Source organism: Amaranthus tricolor, chromosome 2 (assembly GCF_026212465.1).
Source record: "Amaranthus tricolor cultivar Red isolate AtriRed21 chromosome 2, ASM2621246v1, whole genome shotgun sequence".
Lineage (NCBI taxonomy): Eukaryota > Viridiplantae > Streptophyta > Magnoliopsida > Caryophyllales > Amaranthaceae > Amaranthus > Amaranthus tricolor.
The window spans coordinates 5,170,952-5,191,709 of NC_080048.1; the positions used below are offsets into that span (position 1 = coordinate 5,170,952).

The window sequence follows — 20,758 nt, forward strand, 5'->3', positions numbered from 1 at the left end:
ACAAACCTTAATAGAATTTCTCTGATCTGATGTATGACTTTTCTGATTGTGGTGTCAAATCTCTATCATTTGATTTATATACATATAAATCTATAAGTATCCTTCATTTGCCATTTTCTGTCTATTTTGCAAATTGCAAATATATTGTATTAAACCACAACATTATTGATTTCACTGATACTTGCATTTCACAACATTCCACATTGTCCCTAAACCACTAGAAAATCTCAAGCCAGAAAGGATGGAGTTCCTTAGGAGACCAAGGTCCTAACAGTACGAACAAGGAACAAGAAGGTCGTAGTTTTGCAAGTTCCAGCAACCTACACAGTTACATAGACTCCGCAGCCATCGAAATATAGGATAGAGAGCCAAGATTATGTTTCATTTGCGACATACAATTATATATCTAAGGTTGTCTAAATCTAGTCATTTCACATATCTACTATTACGGCTTCTGAAGAGAGCTCATCAAGTCTGCAATCCATGATTGAGGAGACAGTCTCGAGAAATGCAGTTTCACTCCAACCTGGAAGAAAAGCTTTCTCGGCTTCTTGCATGATCTGTTCGATCACAGATTCCTTTTTCAGAGTTTCCCTGCACATGATGCTTCCGATGGTAAATGGAGTCAGCCCCCTTGCCGCACCTTTCTTTAAGAGCATGGTGGAAACTCGGAAAAGTCGAGCACACTCAGGTGGCATGTCCCATCCATGAAGTTTCAGCAACTTGATATCTTCTTCAGCGTCAAGGGATTCTATGTACTTCATGGTTTCAGGGGAGTATTGCTGATGTGCTTGAGGCCAGTAGAGCCAGTCAAATGTACAATCCTCAAACTGTAAGGTAATGGAACACAAAATTCAGATGAATTTGTATACACTATCAGTAAGATCACTGAAAAGCCTAGTATGACGGACAACTACCAAGTTTACAATATTCTGGTATCCTACATTAATGCCAACAAAATTCAAAACTAGCCACATATTTTCTACACTTCCGTAGGAGTTTGCACCGGAATTTGAACACAAAATGGAAATATATGGGCCTAGTAATCGTCTAAAGTCTAAACTGTAATAAAGTGACTTGCATCACATCCACTTATGTTCCGGAAAAAGCTTCCCAGTCATTCCAATAGAATCAGTATTCACATGAACATGCCACACAAGTTGCACATCAGATTTGGACATAAAGGCATGACAAAAATGATGGACAAAGCTTTCTAATTTCTCAACAGATAAGGGCATTTGGAACATATGCACTAAAGCATGAAATTAATCGCAAGGACATTAAACTCAAAATTGAACAAATAGTGCAACCTAAATTCATCAGAATGAACTAAGCAGCAAATAGTAATTACTAAACACTATGTTATTATATATGCCTAGTTAGATGGGAATCACAAACAAACTAAAATGGAGAATAAAAATGAATTTACCTTCGTAGGCAAACAATACCCATGATCAATCGGAATGAGCACGATTTGTCCTTCATGATCATGGGATACCAGAATGTTTCCAGCATGCCTGTCTGTGTTAGCTAGTCTGATATCCAGAACAGAGATCTTGTGCACCTCTTCAATGGGAAAAGCACTAGGACCCATGTCCTCACAACTCCCAGAATTCTTCATATACATCTGAAGCGAACCTATCTTCACATTCTTAGGAGAACCCTCATATCCATCAGGATGATAGAAGCCCTCATGTAAACACTCTACCATAGCTGTAGGTGGAATGCCAGCAAATCCAACCTCAGAATGGTAAAGAGAACGAGCACCAGTCCTAGGATGATCCAAAATATATGCTGCAACTTCACGAAGAGCCCCTCCACCCGCTTGAGTGCCCTTTTTCAATCCCTCACCATCCTTGGACGCAGGTAGACCTTTAGGGTTGTTTAAAGCCATTGGCTCTTCATCATTAGGTTTAAAAACCGAGATGTATTCTTGACCATCTCGATCAAGCATGAAATATGCTCCTCCACATCCCTCGGAAGACCTAACTGGGTGGTTTCCCTTATCCAACCCACGAAAAGTAGAATTAATCAACTGCCTAATCACTAAAGGAAGCTCAATCTTAGGATTAATAGTCAGATGTTTTAAAATTATATCTCTACAAAACTGCTTTTTTAGTTCGTCCAGAGGACGAAGAGGTTGCATCCCCCTTTTGCACCCATCTCTGATGATTTCATCAGTTCCTTGCTCATGTGGATCAGAAGCCACAATCAGAACTTCAAAGTGCTTCTCAAAAGGTTTAGCTCTCACTTTGGCAGATTTTTTGGCTAGCAAGTGAATCACAGCATCATTGTTCTTACAATACTCCTGTATTTGATGCTGATCCTGAAGCTCCTCACCATCACAAACCAACTGTTGCTCATTGAGATCGAAAAGACCATTGCCTTTCTCAGCAATCTGCCGCTTCAAGTACTTCACGTTTCTGCTCCTCTCAATGTGAAATTCAAACTCTTCCCCACACACAGTCCTAACAATAATAGCTTGAACATTTGAAAGACAAAGGACCAAATGCAGGACATTCCCATCAGCCACCCCATAGTCCCTAACACAGGAATCATTTCGATCCAGGGCTCTTCCATCAAAAACCAGCTTCTGATTCTTCACAAAAAATCCTTTGTGATTTTGAATTTTAAGCTTCACGGAAGCAACTGAATCAGTCTCCAACACACGGATTGGATCAACCAATCCACCCACAGTCAGGTATATAAGGATTGATTCATTGGCCAAATGGGCATCCTGACTAGATAGAAAGCTTGGCATGGTCAAGGAATCCTTTCGAGCCGGACTAAGAGCAACACTCACCAAAGACATTCTACACTTAATTGATCAAAGTCCTTTGACCCTACATTGCACACAAAAAACACATTCTTATTTCGAAATTCACAAACAATTTTAGATTTTCTTAACATCCAAAATAAGTACCAGTCATTAGAATAGCTTATCTTAGAGGTTGTTTGGTAACAACTTATTGGTGATTTTTAATTGATTGGGTGAATTAGCTGAAGCTAAAAAATATTTAGTAAAAGAGTTTGTTGAATGAGCTTGTTCAAGTGAATCAGCCGAATTGCAAAACGCCGGAAATTGTAGCCTATTCTTTTGCTTACGCTGATTAATGCATTTACATGACCAATATAACCCCATAATTATTTCTTCATTTACCTCATATCCTTCTACCTAAAGGAAAAGGAAGCTTCCAACAAATCTAGATCTCGTGGGCTGCAGTGCTAATAAAGTTGGCAGTGTATCTTCTCATTATTTTGCTTTCTTATTTACTTTATTTAAGGATATTTAGTACTTCTTAACATAATTATATGAACATTAATTTAAATTTTTGATTACTGCATGTTTAGATAGTCAAAATTTTTGTTTACTTTTAATATAATTTTAACTAAGAATATAATTTAAGTTATACAAACATCTTGTAAATATTTTATCAATAATTTACATGAGTGTAGAACAAACAAACATAAATTTAGCATATCCTAATATATCTTTTTACGCAAACATAAATTTATCATGTTCTTATGTCTTTTACAAAAATGAACTTTCTGCTATCATCTAAATTCTACCACACTCGAAAATAAAGAGCTCTATTTGCTAAACACACACTTATACATAAATTTTTCTTTAAAAGACAAATGAAACGCAGGAATCAATTGTTCAATTCCAACCTTTATTTAGAACAAATTCATAAGATTATGAAAATCTAATTCAACATCGAATTAAATCTCACAACACTTAAAAAGTTCATCAAATTCACGTGGTTTAACACATAATTAAAACCTCAAAGCACATATTTCTACATAAAGATTTGCAGATAACAACTATCATTAGTCAATTAATCTAGAATAAAAAAGAAGACAGAGAAAATGTCAAGATTACTTATTCAATTCCATCTTAAACCTAAACAGATGGAATTTTAAAAATTTAATCTAATTAAAAACTTTAACTTAAAATGGTGATCACTCCCTAGTCTAGCGCATGCTAAAAACTTAAAGCACTTAATCAAAGGATATTTCATTTTGAAAGATCAATTTCCAAATAAGATGACTCTTCTACGACAGTTATATTGTTTCCATTAACAGATTATAAAACAACAATGCGATTGAACTATCGCAATCATTCACCAAATCTGCTTTTTATAATTATAGTACAAACAACATATTTTCTTGACTAACTATTGCACAACAATTCAAATTCAAAATTTGAAATTAAACAAGAAAGAAGAAAATCAAATGCGACGTTACAAAAAAAAGGAAAAGTTACAAAAGAATGAAATACTTACAAAGAGAAAGATGATAGCAAGATAAAGCTCGAAGCCAAAACCTTCGAAAAGAAAATTAAGTCAAAAGAAGATCATCAAAAAACTTTAGTAATTATCCTCCATTATTTTGAAGATTTCTTTAAAGATTAAAAGAATTTTTTCTCTCTTTGGGCACTTTTTTTTAGAGAGAGAACAAATGAAATGCGAAGAAAATGCAAATGGACTGAAGAAGACGAAGGTAGGAGTAACTGTGAAGAACAGAAGGTGGTGATGTGGGAGTAATTTATAGGAGTGGACCCACTCTGTGTTCCTGACGACGTTTAATTAAACGGCGTTTCCGCCCTTTTCTTGATGTTCTAGAATTCTCATTAGTTTGGTCATTTTTCTTGCGGAATTTTGTAAATAAACACTCTCAAATAGTGTTTATTGACGTAGAATACGCTCAAGTATTATTGAACTTTGTATATTTTTAGATATTGAAATACTTATACATCTCAACTATTGATTATTGACTCAAAATAATCTCAAAATAACTCATTAAAAATGAAAAATTTGATATAATACTCTTAACTATTGATCATTGACTTAAAATACCATCAACTATTATTTAACCCTGTATACCCTTAAGTATTAGGATATCTAACCTTTATACCCTATTGCTAATTAACTCAAAAAACCCCAAAAGCAGTCGATTGTAAATAATGTGCATAGTGTTCAAGGTTAAGTATCTCAATATTTAGAGGTATACAAACATTAAATAATAGTTGAGAGTATTTTGAGCAATCAATAATAGTTGAGTATTATTTACAAGTATTTCAATACTTGGGGTATATAGGGTTAAATAATAATTTTGGGTAATTTAAATCAATGAATAATAGTTGAGAGTATTATTTATTTACAAATGTTCCTTTTTAAAATTACTACTATTGTTTTATTACAAGGTATGGTCAGAAATAAAAAATCTAAATAAAAATCAAACTCATGACCTTTTATTGAAAGTTGTACTTAAACAACATGTTTTTAAAGTCACTAACGTCATTTTTTTATTACCAAGTGGCTTAGGAAAGTGATAGGCATGGTCGTTGAGTAACAAGGGTACACCGTATTAGCCTATGACCTCAAATTTTTTTAGGGTCCAAAAAATATATTTTGATGTATATTGTGATATTATTTGAATTAACTTTAGTTATAATTTTTATTTTTTGTTATGTAATATGATTTATTAGAGATATTTTTAACATGGTTAAAATATCAAGAATACAAAACAAATTGAGGTATTATATTATTAATTACATCTTAAAATTTTCTAAAAAATAAATTTACAATTAAGCATCAATTAACTTTAACTTGACAGTCATTACCCCTACATTTAAGCATCAATTAGTATCATCCTTGTTACCTTGTTAGTTATTTTCTTTTCATTTTTAGATAATAAATAAATAGAGTTGTTTTATGAATTTTTATTGAGTCGTTTTGGAGTTGTAATAGTTGAATCAAAATATTGAATTATTAATCTATGTTTTATATATGGTTAGAATTTATATTTTGTATTTCAATTCGAATTATTAAACTCATAACAAAATATTTATGCTGATATCAACAACTTAGTTCACGAATCCTATAATTATGCTAATATTCTTTTGGGAAATTCTATCTAATAAGCCTAAGTGTTTGAGTTTTCCTGTGGTTGACAAATTTTTTTAACCCGCGTGGTAACTTTGAGCTTTTAACTTTTTTATATTGTAGACAAGAGATTATGTTCTTTGTTAAATAAGTACTTATTTCGAATAAATTTTCAAAAATTGTGCCTCATAAAGATGATCGCAATTCTCGATGTTTTTATGACAAAATCGTTAAAATGGGTATTATTAACATAAATTTAACAAAATTCTTTACCTTTTATCTTTTAAATGGAAAGGTAGAAGTTTATCACCACACGAATAAAAATTGTTTTTCATCCACGTAGAAAAGTCAAAAACATAGATCACCACATGAATTTATCCTATTCTTTTTTTGGGGCCAGGGAAGTCTTAACTGGATGCGTGACAAATACTTTATTCACGCTTAAAGGAAAGAGAATCAGGTCTTATATCAATTGGAGTAAGTATCGTCTTCCACAAATAAGATTTTGGAATCAATTTTCATCAAATCCTCTCCTTTTCTCAGCATACTTGTAATAAAAGAAGAAGAAACATCATTTAACTTGCCAATAACCATAAGCCAAGGTGAGTGGTGATTATGGTGAGGTGAGAGAGGCTAACGCTAGTGTTGTGATGGTGATGATCGTGATCAGGTTCCGATGAGTTGAGGATGAGGTGACATGGGGTTCATTGAGGGATGGTATATCAAACATGAGATTTCTTAGCCAATTTGCTTTCTTATTTTGCTGATGCTAAAACAATAAACTCCAAAGCCATAGTAAAATTCGTTATGCGTGTTTGTTTCTTTGATAATCATAAAATGGTACCTTCCCCATAAACAAACACTCAAACGCTAGTTGAAGAATTATCCTCTTTATTTGTAGTCCAACTCACATCTGAACAACCATCTAAAATTGAAGGTTTCCCATTATAACGTATAACATAGTTTATGGTTCGTATCTTTTAAATATTTAAAAACTCTCCAAATAGCCAATCATTTAAATACTTTACATCAACATCTATTACAAATTTTCTTATAAAATTAAGTATAATTTATAATTTATGGTATAATCTATCGCCCAAAAACTCACAAATTGCTTTAAACATCCACTAAGGAGTGAAAGTCAAACACAAGACCTTGGATTTAGATTTTGCTACATAAAAGGCAAATGAGCTTGGACATTCTCTATACTATTTAACAGAAAGATGTCTAAACACAAAACTCAGAAAACAGAACTTTGGTTGGAAAGAAACAGTACAAAAAAGTTAAGGCAGTGCAATGAACCCACACCATCACCATGCTTTCGCTACTCATCAAAAGCATCAAAAAACAACTATTCATAGTATTATCTTGTCTCTTAAAAAATCACGTACACTTTTCATTTCAGTTCGTCCTTTTTACCTTATAATATATCTATTTTAAGTAGTCTTTCCACTACTTTCTTTAACTTTTATCCATATATTTTTTCTCATTTTAGCTCACTTTTTTTGTTATCTGTGATTCCCACTATGATTTATTAGTGTTGTAATCTGTTAGAAAGGATGGGAGTAATTATTATTACATGCAAGAAAACAGTATGTTCATGGGGTTCAGGATTAAGGGTGCACATCCCTTTGGTCCCCTCTTGGATCACCCATTCTTGTTTGCTACATTCTAAGCATAAATTACTAACTTACTTATTTCACTACACAAGTTTATTAACATTTTCAAGCCAAATAGTAAAATGCTAAACTTCTCATTGAATGCCTCCCATCCAAAACTTTGCTCTGAATTCTAAAAGATTTTGGTACACATCTCAAAGTGATTATGACTTCAGTACTAACGATGGTAATGAGAATGAATTGTGGGTAAATTTTCATAATAAGTTTTATGCCATTCTTATTTTCATGAAAGTTTTGATCATAAAAAAGTTATTTTCACAATTTTTCATTACTAGTTAATTCCATATTTTCCAATGATAATGTATTGGATTGAATATTGCGAAGAAAATGAGATTATTACAGGAGATTAACGTCACTATTAAACTTTTCAAGAAATATTCCTACAAAAATTACACAACTTTTCATTACTATTCTCACCATTTAATAGCGATTATTTTTTCAATAAATACTTTTTATAATTTTGATTTGATTGATAATTGATAGAGTTAAAGCATAAAAGTTCCCTTTGGTCTCTCTGAGTTTATTACAAAATTTGTTTTCTATTAATGTTCATATTTGTTTTTTTGCATAATTTTTAAAGCGCATATTTGAAGCTCAATATCTATAAATGTGTTTCAATCAAAATATAAAAAGTATATAATAAAATTTTATACTTTACAAATCTAACAACGTCTCACGTAAATATATTTTAACTTGTAGATATTCATGTAAAATCATGTATAAGATGTACTCTCCTTAGATATCAAGAGGATTTGGCAACTCTTATGTTAGACCGTCTCATCTAAATAGATACGAGCAACTTTTACATGAAATCGTCTCATTTAAATAGATTAGAACAACTCTTGCGTGAGACTATCTCATCTATTCTGCCAAATCTCATTGTTTAACCATGTTGTGTGAATGAATTGTCCAAGCACACAACATTCACTTGAAGAGTTGAAAACCCATTTCCCTCTTCATTACAAAGTCAAATTGAATCATTTAAATTTAGCGATAATGAACTCGCTCTCTTTACTAATTTCATCGATATACTCATTTTATCTTTTTATCTCATCCACTTCTTTTTTCAGCAGTATCAAAGGAGTAAAAGTAAAACTACTACCCTACACCAAATGTAACAACGAGCGTATCAAAAAAGTTTTTTTGTTACTATTTTTGATTTCAGGACTCAGAGTAAAGTTGAATCTCCTATAGGTAAGAGAAAGAAATTGATCATCATGTAAGTAGTGAGAAATAAACACTAGCTTGTCACACGGATGAAAGAAAAAGCATTCAGCCAACTCATAATTCTCCTTTTTCGTACCTAGCCGAAAGGCTCATTGGGCTCCAGGCTTCAGGTCTGATTTACTAGGCAAGTTTACCACAACACACAAACACAACTGAAAGTAGAAAAGATTAAGTCATACATTGGCCATCAACAAAGCTCATCTAACTTCAAGAGGATAAAAATACCCAACAGATTGCCAAAAACAGAAGGAGAAAATTACAGGATGTGTCAAAATAACCTATAGTTGATAGAGGAAAAGTCAGACGGGAAAAAAGGGATTATTACAAAAGAATTACCACATAGTAACAAACTAACCGAACTAATTCTTCCTCCACACTCCCGATCTCCTAGCACAAACGAAAAAAACGAAAAAAAAGAAGAAAAAATATGCATGAGCTATGGAAACCGGGTGTAATTCTATGATTTATCATCCCAATAGTAGTTTCATATAATGAAAACCGCGCTTTTCAAAGGTTCCTCTCAATGAATTCCCATATTCTCTGTTCCATATATGTGCGATCCTTAAGCCCACGAGGCATGTGCCTCTCGTCTGGAAAAATAAGGAGTTCATAAGGCTTACCCGCAGCCACGAGTGCGTTCACAAGCCTAGCGGTATGCCTGAAGTGCACATTTTCATCGATCATTCCATGAACTAAGAGCAACTTCCCTTTGACATTTTGAACATGGTGCATGACCGAACCAAACTCGTAGCCAGTTGTATTTTCTGAAGGCAATCCCATGTACTTTTCGGTGTAGAAAGTATCGTAGCCGTCCCAAGAAGTAACTGGAGCTCCAGAAACAGCACAGCGAAATATATCGGGAAATCGGGCCAAGGTCATGGCGGAAAGATATCCTCCATAGCTCCACCCATAGAGACCAATCCTACCCTCATTTGCTAGACCCTTGTTGATTAACCATTGAGCTCCTGCAAGCTGGTCCTCCGCATCGAGGCGACCAAAATTGTGTTTTACTGCTCCTTCAAAATTTAGACCACGACGAGCGGATCCTCGGTTGTCTAACTGTAAATACAGAAAGTGATCATCAACGGTCATCCTTAACAGTTAGAATGATAATCGAAGAGTAAAATAAAAAAAACCAAATACATAGACCTGTTACGAGTAGGGAAACAAATATAAATGGGTGAACTAATGTCATATGATTCGCTTATCTCCTCACGAACAACAAATCGAATGTGAACTTAGTCTATTACTGGGCCATTTTGAGCGAATGGCAAATTTAAAAAACGATTTACCGGGAGAAATATGTTACACTGATGTGAACTTCTTAACTAGAGATATTCAAAACAGACCAGATGACCGATATTATCCGACCCTATAACCGAATCCAACTTGACCCGACGTTCATATGAATTTAAAATTATGTAAAAATCAATGTGGACATAAAACCCAATTTTGAACCAACCCGGAAAACATGACCCAAAATCGACCCGATGCCCTGAATGAACACCTCTATTCTTAATCAACCGTATTAGATGATAAGAATCGGACATGTAATTCTAAGAAGAGGCTAAAATGGCAATCCCACAACTAAATTGGAGAAAGAAAAGAAAAAACAAAAAAGATGCAGGATAGGAATTACAGAGAACACCAACCTTCCAGACCAAGATACCCTTGCTCCTCAGGTATTGAGCTCTCATATCCACAGCATTGATCCAAGAATCGGAAACAAGCTGCACACTTGGGCCTCCGTAAACACTAATCATCGTTTTATAAGGTGGGGGTCCAAATCTTGATTCATCGGGTTTATACAACAAAGCATATAATATCGCTCCATCATTTGCTTTGATCTGGACTATTTCCGGGGGTTCAAGTTTAAGTCTCTTGAATCTTGGAACTCCGGACGGTTGGTCATATAGCGTTGTAATTAAGCTTCCATCACGTAAAGAGCATAAGACAACTTTAGGTGGAGAGGTTAAAGAATCGTGAATATCGATAAATCTCTGCATCTGATGGTCGAGTACTACAATGTGTTTTCCATTTCCGTGTGTCAATCTAACAGGGGCCTGTAGTGGGTGAGCCCTATTCGGAACCAAACTTACGGAGTAAAGGTTAGACTCCAAAGGTCCATCCACGGTTCCTGTAAAATACAAGACACCCGCTGCCTCGTTAATCCCGGCAATTTGCTCGACCATCCAATCACCTTCCGTCAAGGGTCCTAAACAATGTCCATCAATATCATGCAAGTAAAGATGTCGAAATCCCGTCTTTTCACTGGCCCAAAGAAATCCACCCATACCGCCACTTATTGTTTTGTCAAGTGGTGTGAAACAATCATGAAGATTCAACCATGTGTCGTTCTCCTCTTGCAGCAAAACTTTCTTTTGGCCCGTCTTGATGTCGAATTTGAGAATTTTTAACTTGGTATGCGTTCTGTTTAAGACCTGAGCAATGAGAATGTTTCCGGGCATCCAATTAACTCTAGCCAGATATTCCTCATCGCTATTTACTCCACATAAAAGATCCATCCATGTGGTAGGACCTCCAGCAATAGATACCACACCGAGTCTAACTTTTACATTTGAAGCTCCCGCAAAGGGATAAGCATGATCTTCTTGTGCATCAGGACCAACTGAATTCTTACCTTGGTGCATGATTCTAAATAGGGGAATCTCAGATGAATCAACTTGTGTAAATGCAATAAACTTGCTGTCCGATGACCACCAGTATCCGTTCTTCCGATCCATTTCCTCCTACAATGAAAAAACACAATACTTGAAATGGATAGGAAAACTCAACATTGCAAGAATAAAATATATTGAGTCCATAAAACATATCCCCTCCGCCGAGGCACCAATGGTGAAGGAAAGTAAGATGCGCTTTATTGGAGAACGGCAATGAGAATATGTTGATGACAACAGACGAACGGGTCAGAGCCATAGTGCAAAAATGCGGTAACAGTCACGGTTGCAGTAATAGACACGGTGATGCACCAACCATCACGTAAAGATCATACAAAACATTTGTAAGGATTGTAAAGCAGGGTGAAATACTGAAAAGAGATTCAATAGCAGGCTGCGTGGAAAGTTTACCTGAGCGATATATTCGGCAAGCCCATGAGCCTGAAACAAAGAAACAAGAATGTTATGTTCATGCAAATAAAATTGTTATTAAGCCTATGATCGGATACAAGAAAAGTTAGCAACTTACTAATGTAGTGCCTTTGGCACCAAATGTTAATTGCTTCTCTTTGTTGTACAAGATATCGAATACATGCAACTCATAGCCTCTTACGAAAGCCAACATATTACCATCCGGAGAAAGATGTGGGTCAATAATTCGTGAGTTGGGTGTACTCGGAAGCTTAAGATAGACTTTTGAAGAAGAAAGATCGAACAGATACACCTGTACATGTCATGGGAGCACTTTGAGGGACAATCAAATGTAAATCATCGACAGATCAACAATTAGACAAGGTCAAGAACTTCTAACGTAAGTACTAACATTCCCATAGAAGCACAATGAACAAATACACTGTTGACAACACATAAAAGAAGCAAGATCCTACAAATATAGAAAAGAAAAAAACTTCCCTAAACCCAGACAAATACAGGAGATTTCTTATTCCTTCATTTGGATACCTTTCTTAAGGGGCAACAGGATTCTCTTTTCGTGTCCATGAAAATGTAGCTCCATGTATATATGATGAATGGTGAATCAGTCACTGAAGAAGAATTGGAAGTGGCTGATATCTTGATTGATCTTCCTTTTTCTTTTAAAAAATCATCAACTCAAATTCTGATGCTGTTGATGCTGTTAACCGTAAAGGAGAAGATCAGGCCGAGTCCGAATACTCCGCTTTCACATTCTGTTGCTCTTAATCTCTCTGACTCAAACTTAAATCATTCTTCTAAACCTTCCACTAAGAGAAAAAAATCTAGATCAAATAAGGTAATTTTTTCTTTTTATTTATAATATGGAGTACTCCTTATTTATTGATCTATTCATTGGAGTAGTTTATATGATAATTTTTTTGATAAAATAGAGTTTCTATTAATTTTTTGCAGAAAACAAAGAAATTGAAGAAAGTTCATGAAGTGAAAAGAATTGATGAAGAAGATCAACAAAGAGTTGTGAAGAGGGATTAAAATGACTCAATGGCTGAAAATGATCATTTAAAAGCTAAGAAATTACCCAAGGTATTGTTAAGTAATTATATTATTCACTGAAGAAGAATTGGAAGTGGTAATTTCTTAGCCTTTAAATGATCATTTTCAGCCATTGAGTCATTTTAATCCCTCTTCACCACTCTTTGTTGATCTTCTTCATCAATTCTTTTCACTTCATGAACTTTCTTCAATTTCTTTGTTTTCTGCAAAAAATTAATAGAAACTCTATTTTATCAAAAAAATTATCATATAAACTACTCCAATGAATAGATCAATAAATAAGGAGTACTCCATATTATAAATAAAAAGAAAAAATTACCTTATTTGATCTAGATTTTTTTCTCTTAGTGGAAGGTTTAGAAGAATGATTTAAGTTTGAGTCAGAGAGATTAAGAGCAACAGAATGTGAAAGCGGAGTATTCGGACTCAAAGCCTGATCTTCTCCTTTATGGTTAACAGCATCAACAGCATCAGAGTTTGGAGTTAATGATTTTTTAAAAGAAAAAGGAAGATTAATCAAGATATCAGCCACTTCCAATTCTTCTTCAGTGACTGATTCACCATTCGTCATATTTTTTAGGGAAATTATCTATGGTACCCTTAAGTTTTGACACTTTGTCAATGGTACCCCTAAGTTTTTTTATTATCAATGATACTCTCGTATTATGGAGCGTTTTACAACCGTAACTTTTTTAACTTTTTCCGTCCAAAATCGTTCAAAACCGTTAAGTTTCTTTTATATTTTGAATTGAAAAATAAAAGAAAAAAAAATTCACAGTTTTGAACAATTTTGGACGGAAAAAGTATAAAAAGGTTACTGTTGTAAAACGCTCAATAGTACAAGAGTACCATTGATAATAAAAAAAAACTTAGGGTCACCATTGATAAAGTGTCAAAACTCAAGGATACCATTGATAATTTCCCTATTTTTAAAAAAACTTCCCTAAATGCAATGGAGGACAACTGGATTCTCTTTTCATTCCATAACCATATACCGAACTTTAATTAATAATCCCCGTGGTTTGAAAAGATTTTCAGATCCTAAACCTTAAACAAACTAGAATGCTTGTTACTCATACTCCTCAATTCATCCCAAGCACCCACGTCAAATCCTCAGAGCTTTGGCAGGGTATGGAAACTTATAACATAGAAGTATCATTTTGTGCCAAAATCAAGAAAATTTCCCACAAAATAATGAAGTAAGACATTGGACCAAGTATCCTTAGCGGATAGGTCCAACAACAATGTCCAATATCCAGAAAATTATGCCAAGATTGCCACCAGACGAAAAAACAACTTGTGTCATCAACTTAGCCATAATTACCCCACATGATTAACTAACATCATGCCCCACTAATATAAAAAAAAATCAGAAATAAGCTTCATTTATGAGGACATAAACAAGTGATGGTGCAGCCATAACCTAAACACTAACAAAAATTGACTAACAATTATTTCTATGAATTAAGATATGGTAAGCATCAAACATTTGGCCTTTTAACACATCTTACTGAATGGAATATAGACCATACTTAAACTCAATAGATCAAAGATTTCAAAATTCTTAACTAATCAACATCAATTTACATACTTGAACTAGAGTGTACGCAACCTTAGTCTAGTTAATACAAAGAAGTTGTTTTTCAAAATACACCAATATACAAGTTTTATAAGATTTAAAGAAGAATATATTGACCTAAAACAAATAAAATGACAACAAATATAGTGGATCCCGACTCAAAAGTAATGATGTCAAATCCAAAATTGATCAAACTTGAAAACGAGTCAAACAAGCTAGGTCGGATTCAACCATTAATTCTTCCTTTTTTGACATGGGACTTTTCAGGTGAAGTGTTAATATTTTTGGGTTATGGCCCATTAAATTTTAGTCGGGCTTTGGTTTCAATTCAAATCGGCAAGCTTCACGTCTCAAAAAGAAAGCTAATCACTATAAAAAAAGTTTGACTTAAAAGCTTCATAACTCAGATAGATATGGGAACCGGAAACTCAGGTCCTGTTTATTCCATTTTTGGAACCATTTTGACATGAGGAATATCTTGTATATAAGAGTAATCCTTTCATTTTCACACATCTAAAGGCAAAAATTTTAATAGCACTTATTCATTTTTTGACAATGAAGCACGACAGAGCATTGCCATGAATCAATAGACAAAGTTAAAACTGCAAAGAGCTAATGCCTAGCCGACGTAGGGGAAATCTAACTAATCCAATGTCTTCTCCGAGAGATCCATATAGGATTACATTGCAGTCTAAAATTTCAACTTGTGAATGAGACACAACGCACTGCACGTACTCAAAACTCAATTCTAAATAGTGCAGCCGTGATTTCCAGCATGTAAATACATTGATCGTTTCCACCAATACCCCAAATTACCTTGACTACTTTCACTTATTTCACCCAAGCATCAGGTAGCATAGCAATATCCATTAATGCAGGCTTTCAATGGTCAATGATTCATTGATACTTATTGACTTTGTCAATCAAAAAAGGGGAATGATAAATACAGCCCTAAGGGCGGTATGTAGAGAGGATCTTGTAGTATTTAGCAAATTGTAGTACTTTAATTAAGTATAATAATCAAAATAATACTACTTCTAATTAATGCTTGCTTTGGGAACCTAACATGCTTTACTAATTCTGTTATTTTCCTTTTATTTTTTCTTTGAACCCTCTTTTGATGCCTTTTTTATACTTTGTCTATTCTTGATGCTTCTGGAATCCGGTACAATTACCACCATTGTTATTATCTTTCTTCCACCATACTACCATCATCATCAAATTTGCATCACCTTGCCACCACAATCAATATATGTAGCCAACCCCATCATTTTTATCACTTGCCAACCCCATCAAATTTGCATCATTTTTATCATTACTTAACTCCTACTCAACCACATCATTTTCACTCACCATTAAGCTATCACCATCAAACTTCTCGATTATTTTGCTTTTTTGTGAATCTCAACATTTTTGTTTTTAATAGTGAATTTAATTAAATCCAAAGATTTCAATTTATGGATTTTGGGGTAATTATGATTTTTTTTGAAGGTAATAGCTATGTCATTTTGATCTATGTTTTGGTGAATCTTATTTCATATATTAGTATACTTGTGTGATTATTTTTTTTCATTTATTCAATTTTAAGGGTGATCTAAAGTGGTAATGACGGCAAATGCAAGATGGATATTGAGCACAAGATGGTGGACAGTAAACAGAGGATGGTCGGCGGTGGTTCTAATAGAGGGACAATTATTTTTTTAGGTGGTTAGGACTTAGGAGATAATTTTTTTTCTTTTCGGAAGCTAAAAGGACAATTTCATAATAACTCTCTAATACATTTTTTTTTTTTTCATCAATTAATCTACATATCAGATTCCTTTGGAAACTTAAATCAAACATAAAAAAGAATTTATCAATTTTTATGTACAATAAAATTACCCATATAAAAACTTAGCATCAAACCTTCAAAATTGATTTTGTTTGACTAATCTTTCCCTAATCGCCCATTCTATTTTCCCAATTGTGTTCTTCCTTTTGCCCCTTTTTTCCTTCTTTTCACGGAGAAAAATGTAACTATACTAAACCATGAAGCTAAAAAAGGGAAAGACTTTGCAGCACGTCCTCCTTCCTAAGGAAAACCCGCATTTAAATAATTTACACCGATAAGGAAAAGCTTGATTTGAACATGCTCAAAATGTCGCTCTTAGAAAAAATATAGCCTCAATCAGTTAGCAAAATAAGAGTACATCTGAAAAATACAATCAACAATGCATCCTTATAAGAAAAGGCAACTTACCGGACACTAACATAACTCAAGACATCAAACAAACAACAAATCAACAAAACAAGCTCATTCACTTACTCTCCTTCCTTTAATGGTGAAAACAAACACATGTAACCCCGAATTTGTCAAATTTACTCTCCTATTCAAAATAAGCGCCGTTCACCCGCATCACTCAAAACAACTAATAGTCTATGCATAAAGAAACATAGTAAATCATAAAAATAGAACCCAGCAAAAACTCATATCATGACATAGTTCAAGACCACAACAGGAAGCCTACTTTCAGCACTTATATCTCTTTCTCTAACTACAACCTCAAAACCAGTCAAGAAGAGCATTATAGATATAGGAAAGCGCATCATGATCACATTGAAAACCCATAAAAGGTACTTGTCGAATTAAAGGCATAAACCCTACTAACAACTTTGCCACATTATAGAAGTTACCACATTGTGAAAAGGCACAATACTAAGATGCACTAAAAGAACAACTAACCCTCAAAAACCTAAACAAACATTTGTTCCAACTTACAAGATACCCCAAAAGATCACAAATCTAAATCAATTAAGTAATACTTTCTACTCCTACATCACAAACCCAAAAATACATCAAAATCAATCACAAACAATAACTAGCACATAATCAAATTCAAAACTAATTCAAAAAAAAACCTTTAAAATTATGGTAAAAATATTTTACAAAGTGAGTTAATAAGAAAACAAACCCCATCGGGCAAAGGGACCATGATCATCTTCTTCTTAGAGGACAGCATCTTGACCCATTCGTATCGGGTCACGCCCAAACCCCTTTCTCTTGCTCTTTCTCTTCTCAACTTCTCCTCTTCAGAGATATTACTCTCATCAAGTCCACCATCAGCAGGGCTAAACACCAATTCATGCCTTCCAGTTTCAAGATTAAACCTGAAAATCTTCCTGCTTAAACTATGATCTGGACTAAATAAATAAGTAATCATATTATCATCTGGACTAAAACTAACTGATGCGGGTGCAACATAACCAGGTAATGGATACTGCACAATTTCTTCAATTGGGAATAAAGGGCAATCATCATCCATTTTTGGGGATATCATGGTATGTTCAGTAACAGTTGCAGGCATATCCAATGAGAATGATCTAGAACGTTTAAGGGTTTTTTCTTTTCCGGTATTAGTTCCAATTTGGTGCATTACATAAACATTTGAACTATGATTAAAGAAAAAATTGAATCTGTTTTGAAAATTTGGGGAAAATGTCTATTTTTGGTATAAATTGACCAAGAAAATTTGTGGGTCAATGAAAATTAAGATATTTTGTGATTGTGAGAAGTGGGTTATTGATTATAATTTGATTAAATTAAATGGGTGAAAATTAGAGGAATTGGCAATTTGAAGGTAAGAAATTAAGAGGGTTTTGTTGCAGAAATTAAAGATTTGATTGATACAAAGAATCAAATTGGATGTAGATTTGGAATTTTCCAACTAAGTGAAGATCAACAAAATGAAATTGATAACTTTAAAGTTGAAAAGGGTTTGTATTTGATGATTGAGAGAAACAGATTCAAGAATCAGTTCAAAGAGATGGGGAAGAGAAAAAGTGAGACAGAAATGTGAATACAAGGAAATGGAAGAATTATGGAGAATATTTGCTTTTTTGATGGGAAAATTATTATATAAATGGAAAAATGGATAGATAATTGATTTAATTGGGGCTAAAATTTGGAGAGAGAAACAAAAGGATTCTAACAAAAGTAGAGTAGACAATAGAGTGTTCTTTATAATCTCTACAGCTGTTCATTTGAGTTATCGGGTTGGTTTCGGACGGATGTTATTCGGTTCAGTTGTATTTTGGATCGGTTATTTTTCGGATGCGTGTTGTCGCAGGTCACACTCGGGTCAGGTCGGTAGTCACGGTTCGGTTGAAGATCAGTTATTTGAGCTATCGGATTAGCATCGGTTCGGTGTCAGTTGAAGTTCGTGTCAAGTAGTCAATCGGTCTCAGACTTTCATCGGTTAATAATTGGTTGGGTTTTACCGGGTACAGATCGAGTTCAGGTATTATTTTCCAGTAGAATTCGGCTATGAATTACTAATTACTATGAATCGAGTCAATATCAGATTAAGTTGTTAGACATTTTTTAATTGATGATAAGATTCCCCTTAGTTAAGGCAAAATAGTTAAAATGCAAATCAATTAGTGATTATTACTTTGTTACTTTTACTTGTTTGATTGTAAATTAAAATTAAAATTTTATCATTTTTCATCTAATTTGATTAAAAATAGTTAAATAGACATTGGTCATTGATTATTAAGTCTAAATATATGAAACCATGTATATATAAAATTTAATTTATTAAAATTTCTATTACTTTATTAGATTAACTAATAAGATGATTGAATATGAGTCAATCATACCTTTATGTTAAAAATTGATTCAGGTTTACAGCATTTTAATTAAAAATTCGTTCGGTTTTAGCCGGATCAAGTTCGGTTTTGAGCATGATTCGGGTCGGTCACTATTAGATTCGGGTAATATCGATTAACGGTTTTATGTCGGTTATAAAAATCGATCGCAGTTCGGGTTCGATTTTATAATTTTCGGTCGTAAATCGGTTCGGGCACAACTTCGATTCGGATAATGTCCGTTCGATAAACCTAAAAAGAAATATATTTTCGGGTCGATTAACTTTCAGTTTCGGGTCGGAGCACATTTGAACAGCTCTAATAATCTCCAAGGATTCTTACAATTTAGTGGATGAATTGATTTGATATTATGGAAATTATTTGTGTTTTAGTACTTTTAAGGATTCTTACAATTTAGAAGTAATGAAATGTGAAAAGAGAAAAGAAGAGAAGAGAAGAAAATGAAAGGAGAAATTGGGTTTTGGACAAGGAGAAAAGGGAAGTGAGTGCAAAAAAGGGATTTTTTTTTCATGAATAATGATAATACAAAAAGATATATATATCTTTTTGCATTAAAAAAACTTTATTTATAAATGTATTATTTCGATAATTTATTTTAGTTTTCAATCATATTCTAACATAAAAGCTTTATTTTTTTTTCCAAACTCTGAGGCATTTTCAAATATAAGTAAACCATAACTTTCATTGAGGTTGGGTTAATTTTTTGTATCAACTTTAGAAAAAAAGGTATTAATTGACGGGGTTGAAAATTAACTTTTATGAATATGATTATTAAAGCAGTAATATTATGTTGACAACTTGACATGAGACTAATGGACATTTAGCGTACAAATAATTTTTGACAAATATCACATATATACCATCTAACCCATTAAAAATTAGTATTTATTTATCGTATTCTTAATGTCTACTTACATTATTCTTAATGTTTACTTATCGTATTCTTAATGCTTACTTTTAATATCTTAAATGTCTACTTATAATTTTTTTAAAAATATATAAAGGGTCGCACCAATTAGAGATGTCTCTCAAAGATATCGTCTCTCACAAGAATTTGTGAACGTAGATACACACATTACATATATGACACAAACACAAACCCTTTCACCAGCCTGGATGTTGGCCCATAATAATTTTCTTCAATGTTCTTGTCAGTTGCTTTATAATTTCAACTTGTAGTTGGAAAATAAGACAACAAAACAAGTAGATGAAAAAATACTCATATAAATGAGATTAAAGAGAGTGCGTTATGATAGAAATTAAAAGTCGATTAAAAGTAAAATAGACGAGCAAAATTAAAAGTGTTTCAAACACATAAAGAGAGTAGAAGTATACTAAATCTTAGTCCTCTATTAGTTTTTGACAGAGACTAAGAAATTGAGCATAATGAGTTCAAGTAGTGAGATATTTAGAAATAAGAGAGTGTATAATGTAAAAGTAATTGGGTCATATTCAAAAATAAAAATAAAGCAAATTCATTAAGATATACAGACTAAAATGAAAAATGAGGTAAATTGAATAGGAAGAGAGCACTAAAAGTGAGAAATAAACATTGCTTCTAACAAGCATTAA

General features: G+C 33.3%; 2 protein-coding genes across 2 annotated transcripts; both read right to left on the reverse strand.

The window, feature by feature from the left end:
• Window positions 1–117: 117 nt before the first annotated feature.
• On the reverse strand, window positions 118–4,635 carry LOC130806607 (phosphatidylinositol 4-kinase gamma 3-like). The gene is made up of 3 exons (XM_057671749.1): window positions 4,287–4,635; window positions 1,430–2,843; window positions 118–830 (listed from the first exon to the last, which is right to left on the reverse strand). The coding sequence occupies exons 2-3, from the start codon at window positions 2,810–2,812 to the stop codon at window positions 432–434; spliced, it is 1,782 nt and encodes a 593-aa protein (XP_057527732.1). The 5' UTR covers window positions 2,813–2,843; window positions 4,287–4,635; the 3' UTR covers window positions 118–431.
• A 3,914-nt stretch (window positions 4,636–8,549) lies between these two features.
• On the reverse strand, window positions 8,550–18,484 carry LOC130805190 (uncharacterized). Its single transcript, XM_057669855.1, has 5 exons — window positions 17,491–18,484; window positions 12,002–12,196; window positions 11,884–11,913; window positions 10,447–11,544; window positions 8,550–9,853 (listed from the first exon to the last, which is right to left on the reverse strand). Exons 1-5 carry the CDS (start codon window positions 17,950–17,952, stop codon window positions 9,302–9,304), a joined length of 2,337 nt encoding a protein of 778 aa, XP_057525838.1. The 5' UTR covers window positions 17,953–18,484; the 3' UTR covers window positions 8,550–9,301.
• Between the last annotated feature and the right edge of the window lie 2,274 nt (window positions 18,485–20,758).

Bases quoted from the DNA above. Each gene is read 5' to 3' on its own strand.
- LOC130805190 (XM_057669855.1), bottom strand. From the start codon at position 17,952: ATGCACCAAATTGGAACTAATACCGGAAAAGAAAAAACCCTTAAACGT. The intron at 12,197-17,490 runs GTTTGTTTTCTT...TGACATGTACAG, and splicing joins TGGTCCCTTTGCCCGATGGG to GTGTATCTGTTCGATCTTTC. The intron at 11,914-12,001 runs GTAAGTTGCTAA...TCTTTGTTTCAG, and splicing joins GTGCCAAAGGCACTACATTA to GCTCATGGGCTTGCCGAATA.
- LOC130806607 (XM_057671749.1), bottom strand. From the start codon at position 2,812: ATGTCTTTGGTGAGTGTTGCTCTTAGTCCGGCTCGAAAGGATTCCTTG. The intron at 831-1,429 runs GTAAATTCATTT...ATTACCTTACAG, and splicing joins GGTATTGTTTGCCTACGAAG to TTTGAGGATTGTACATTTGA.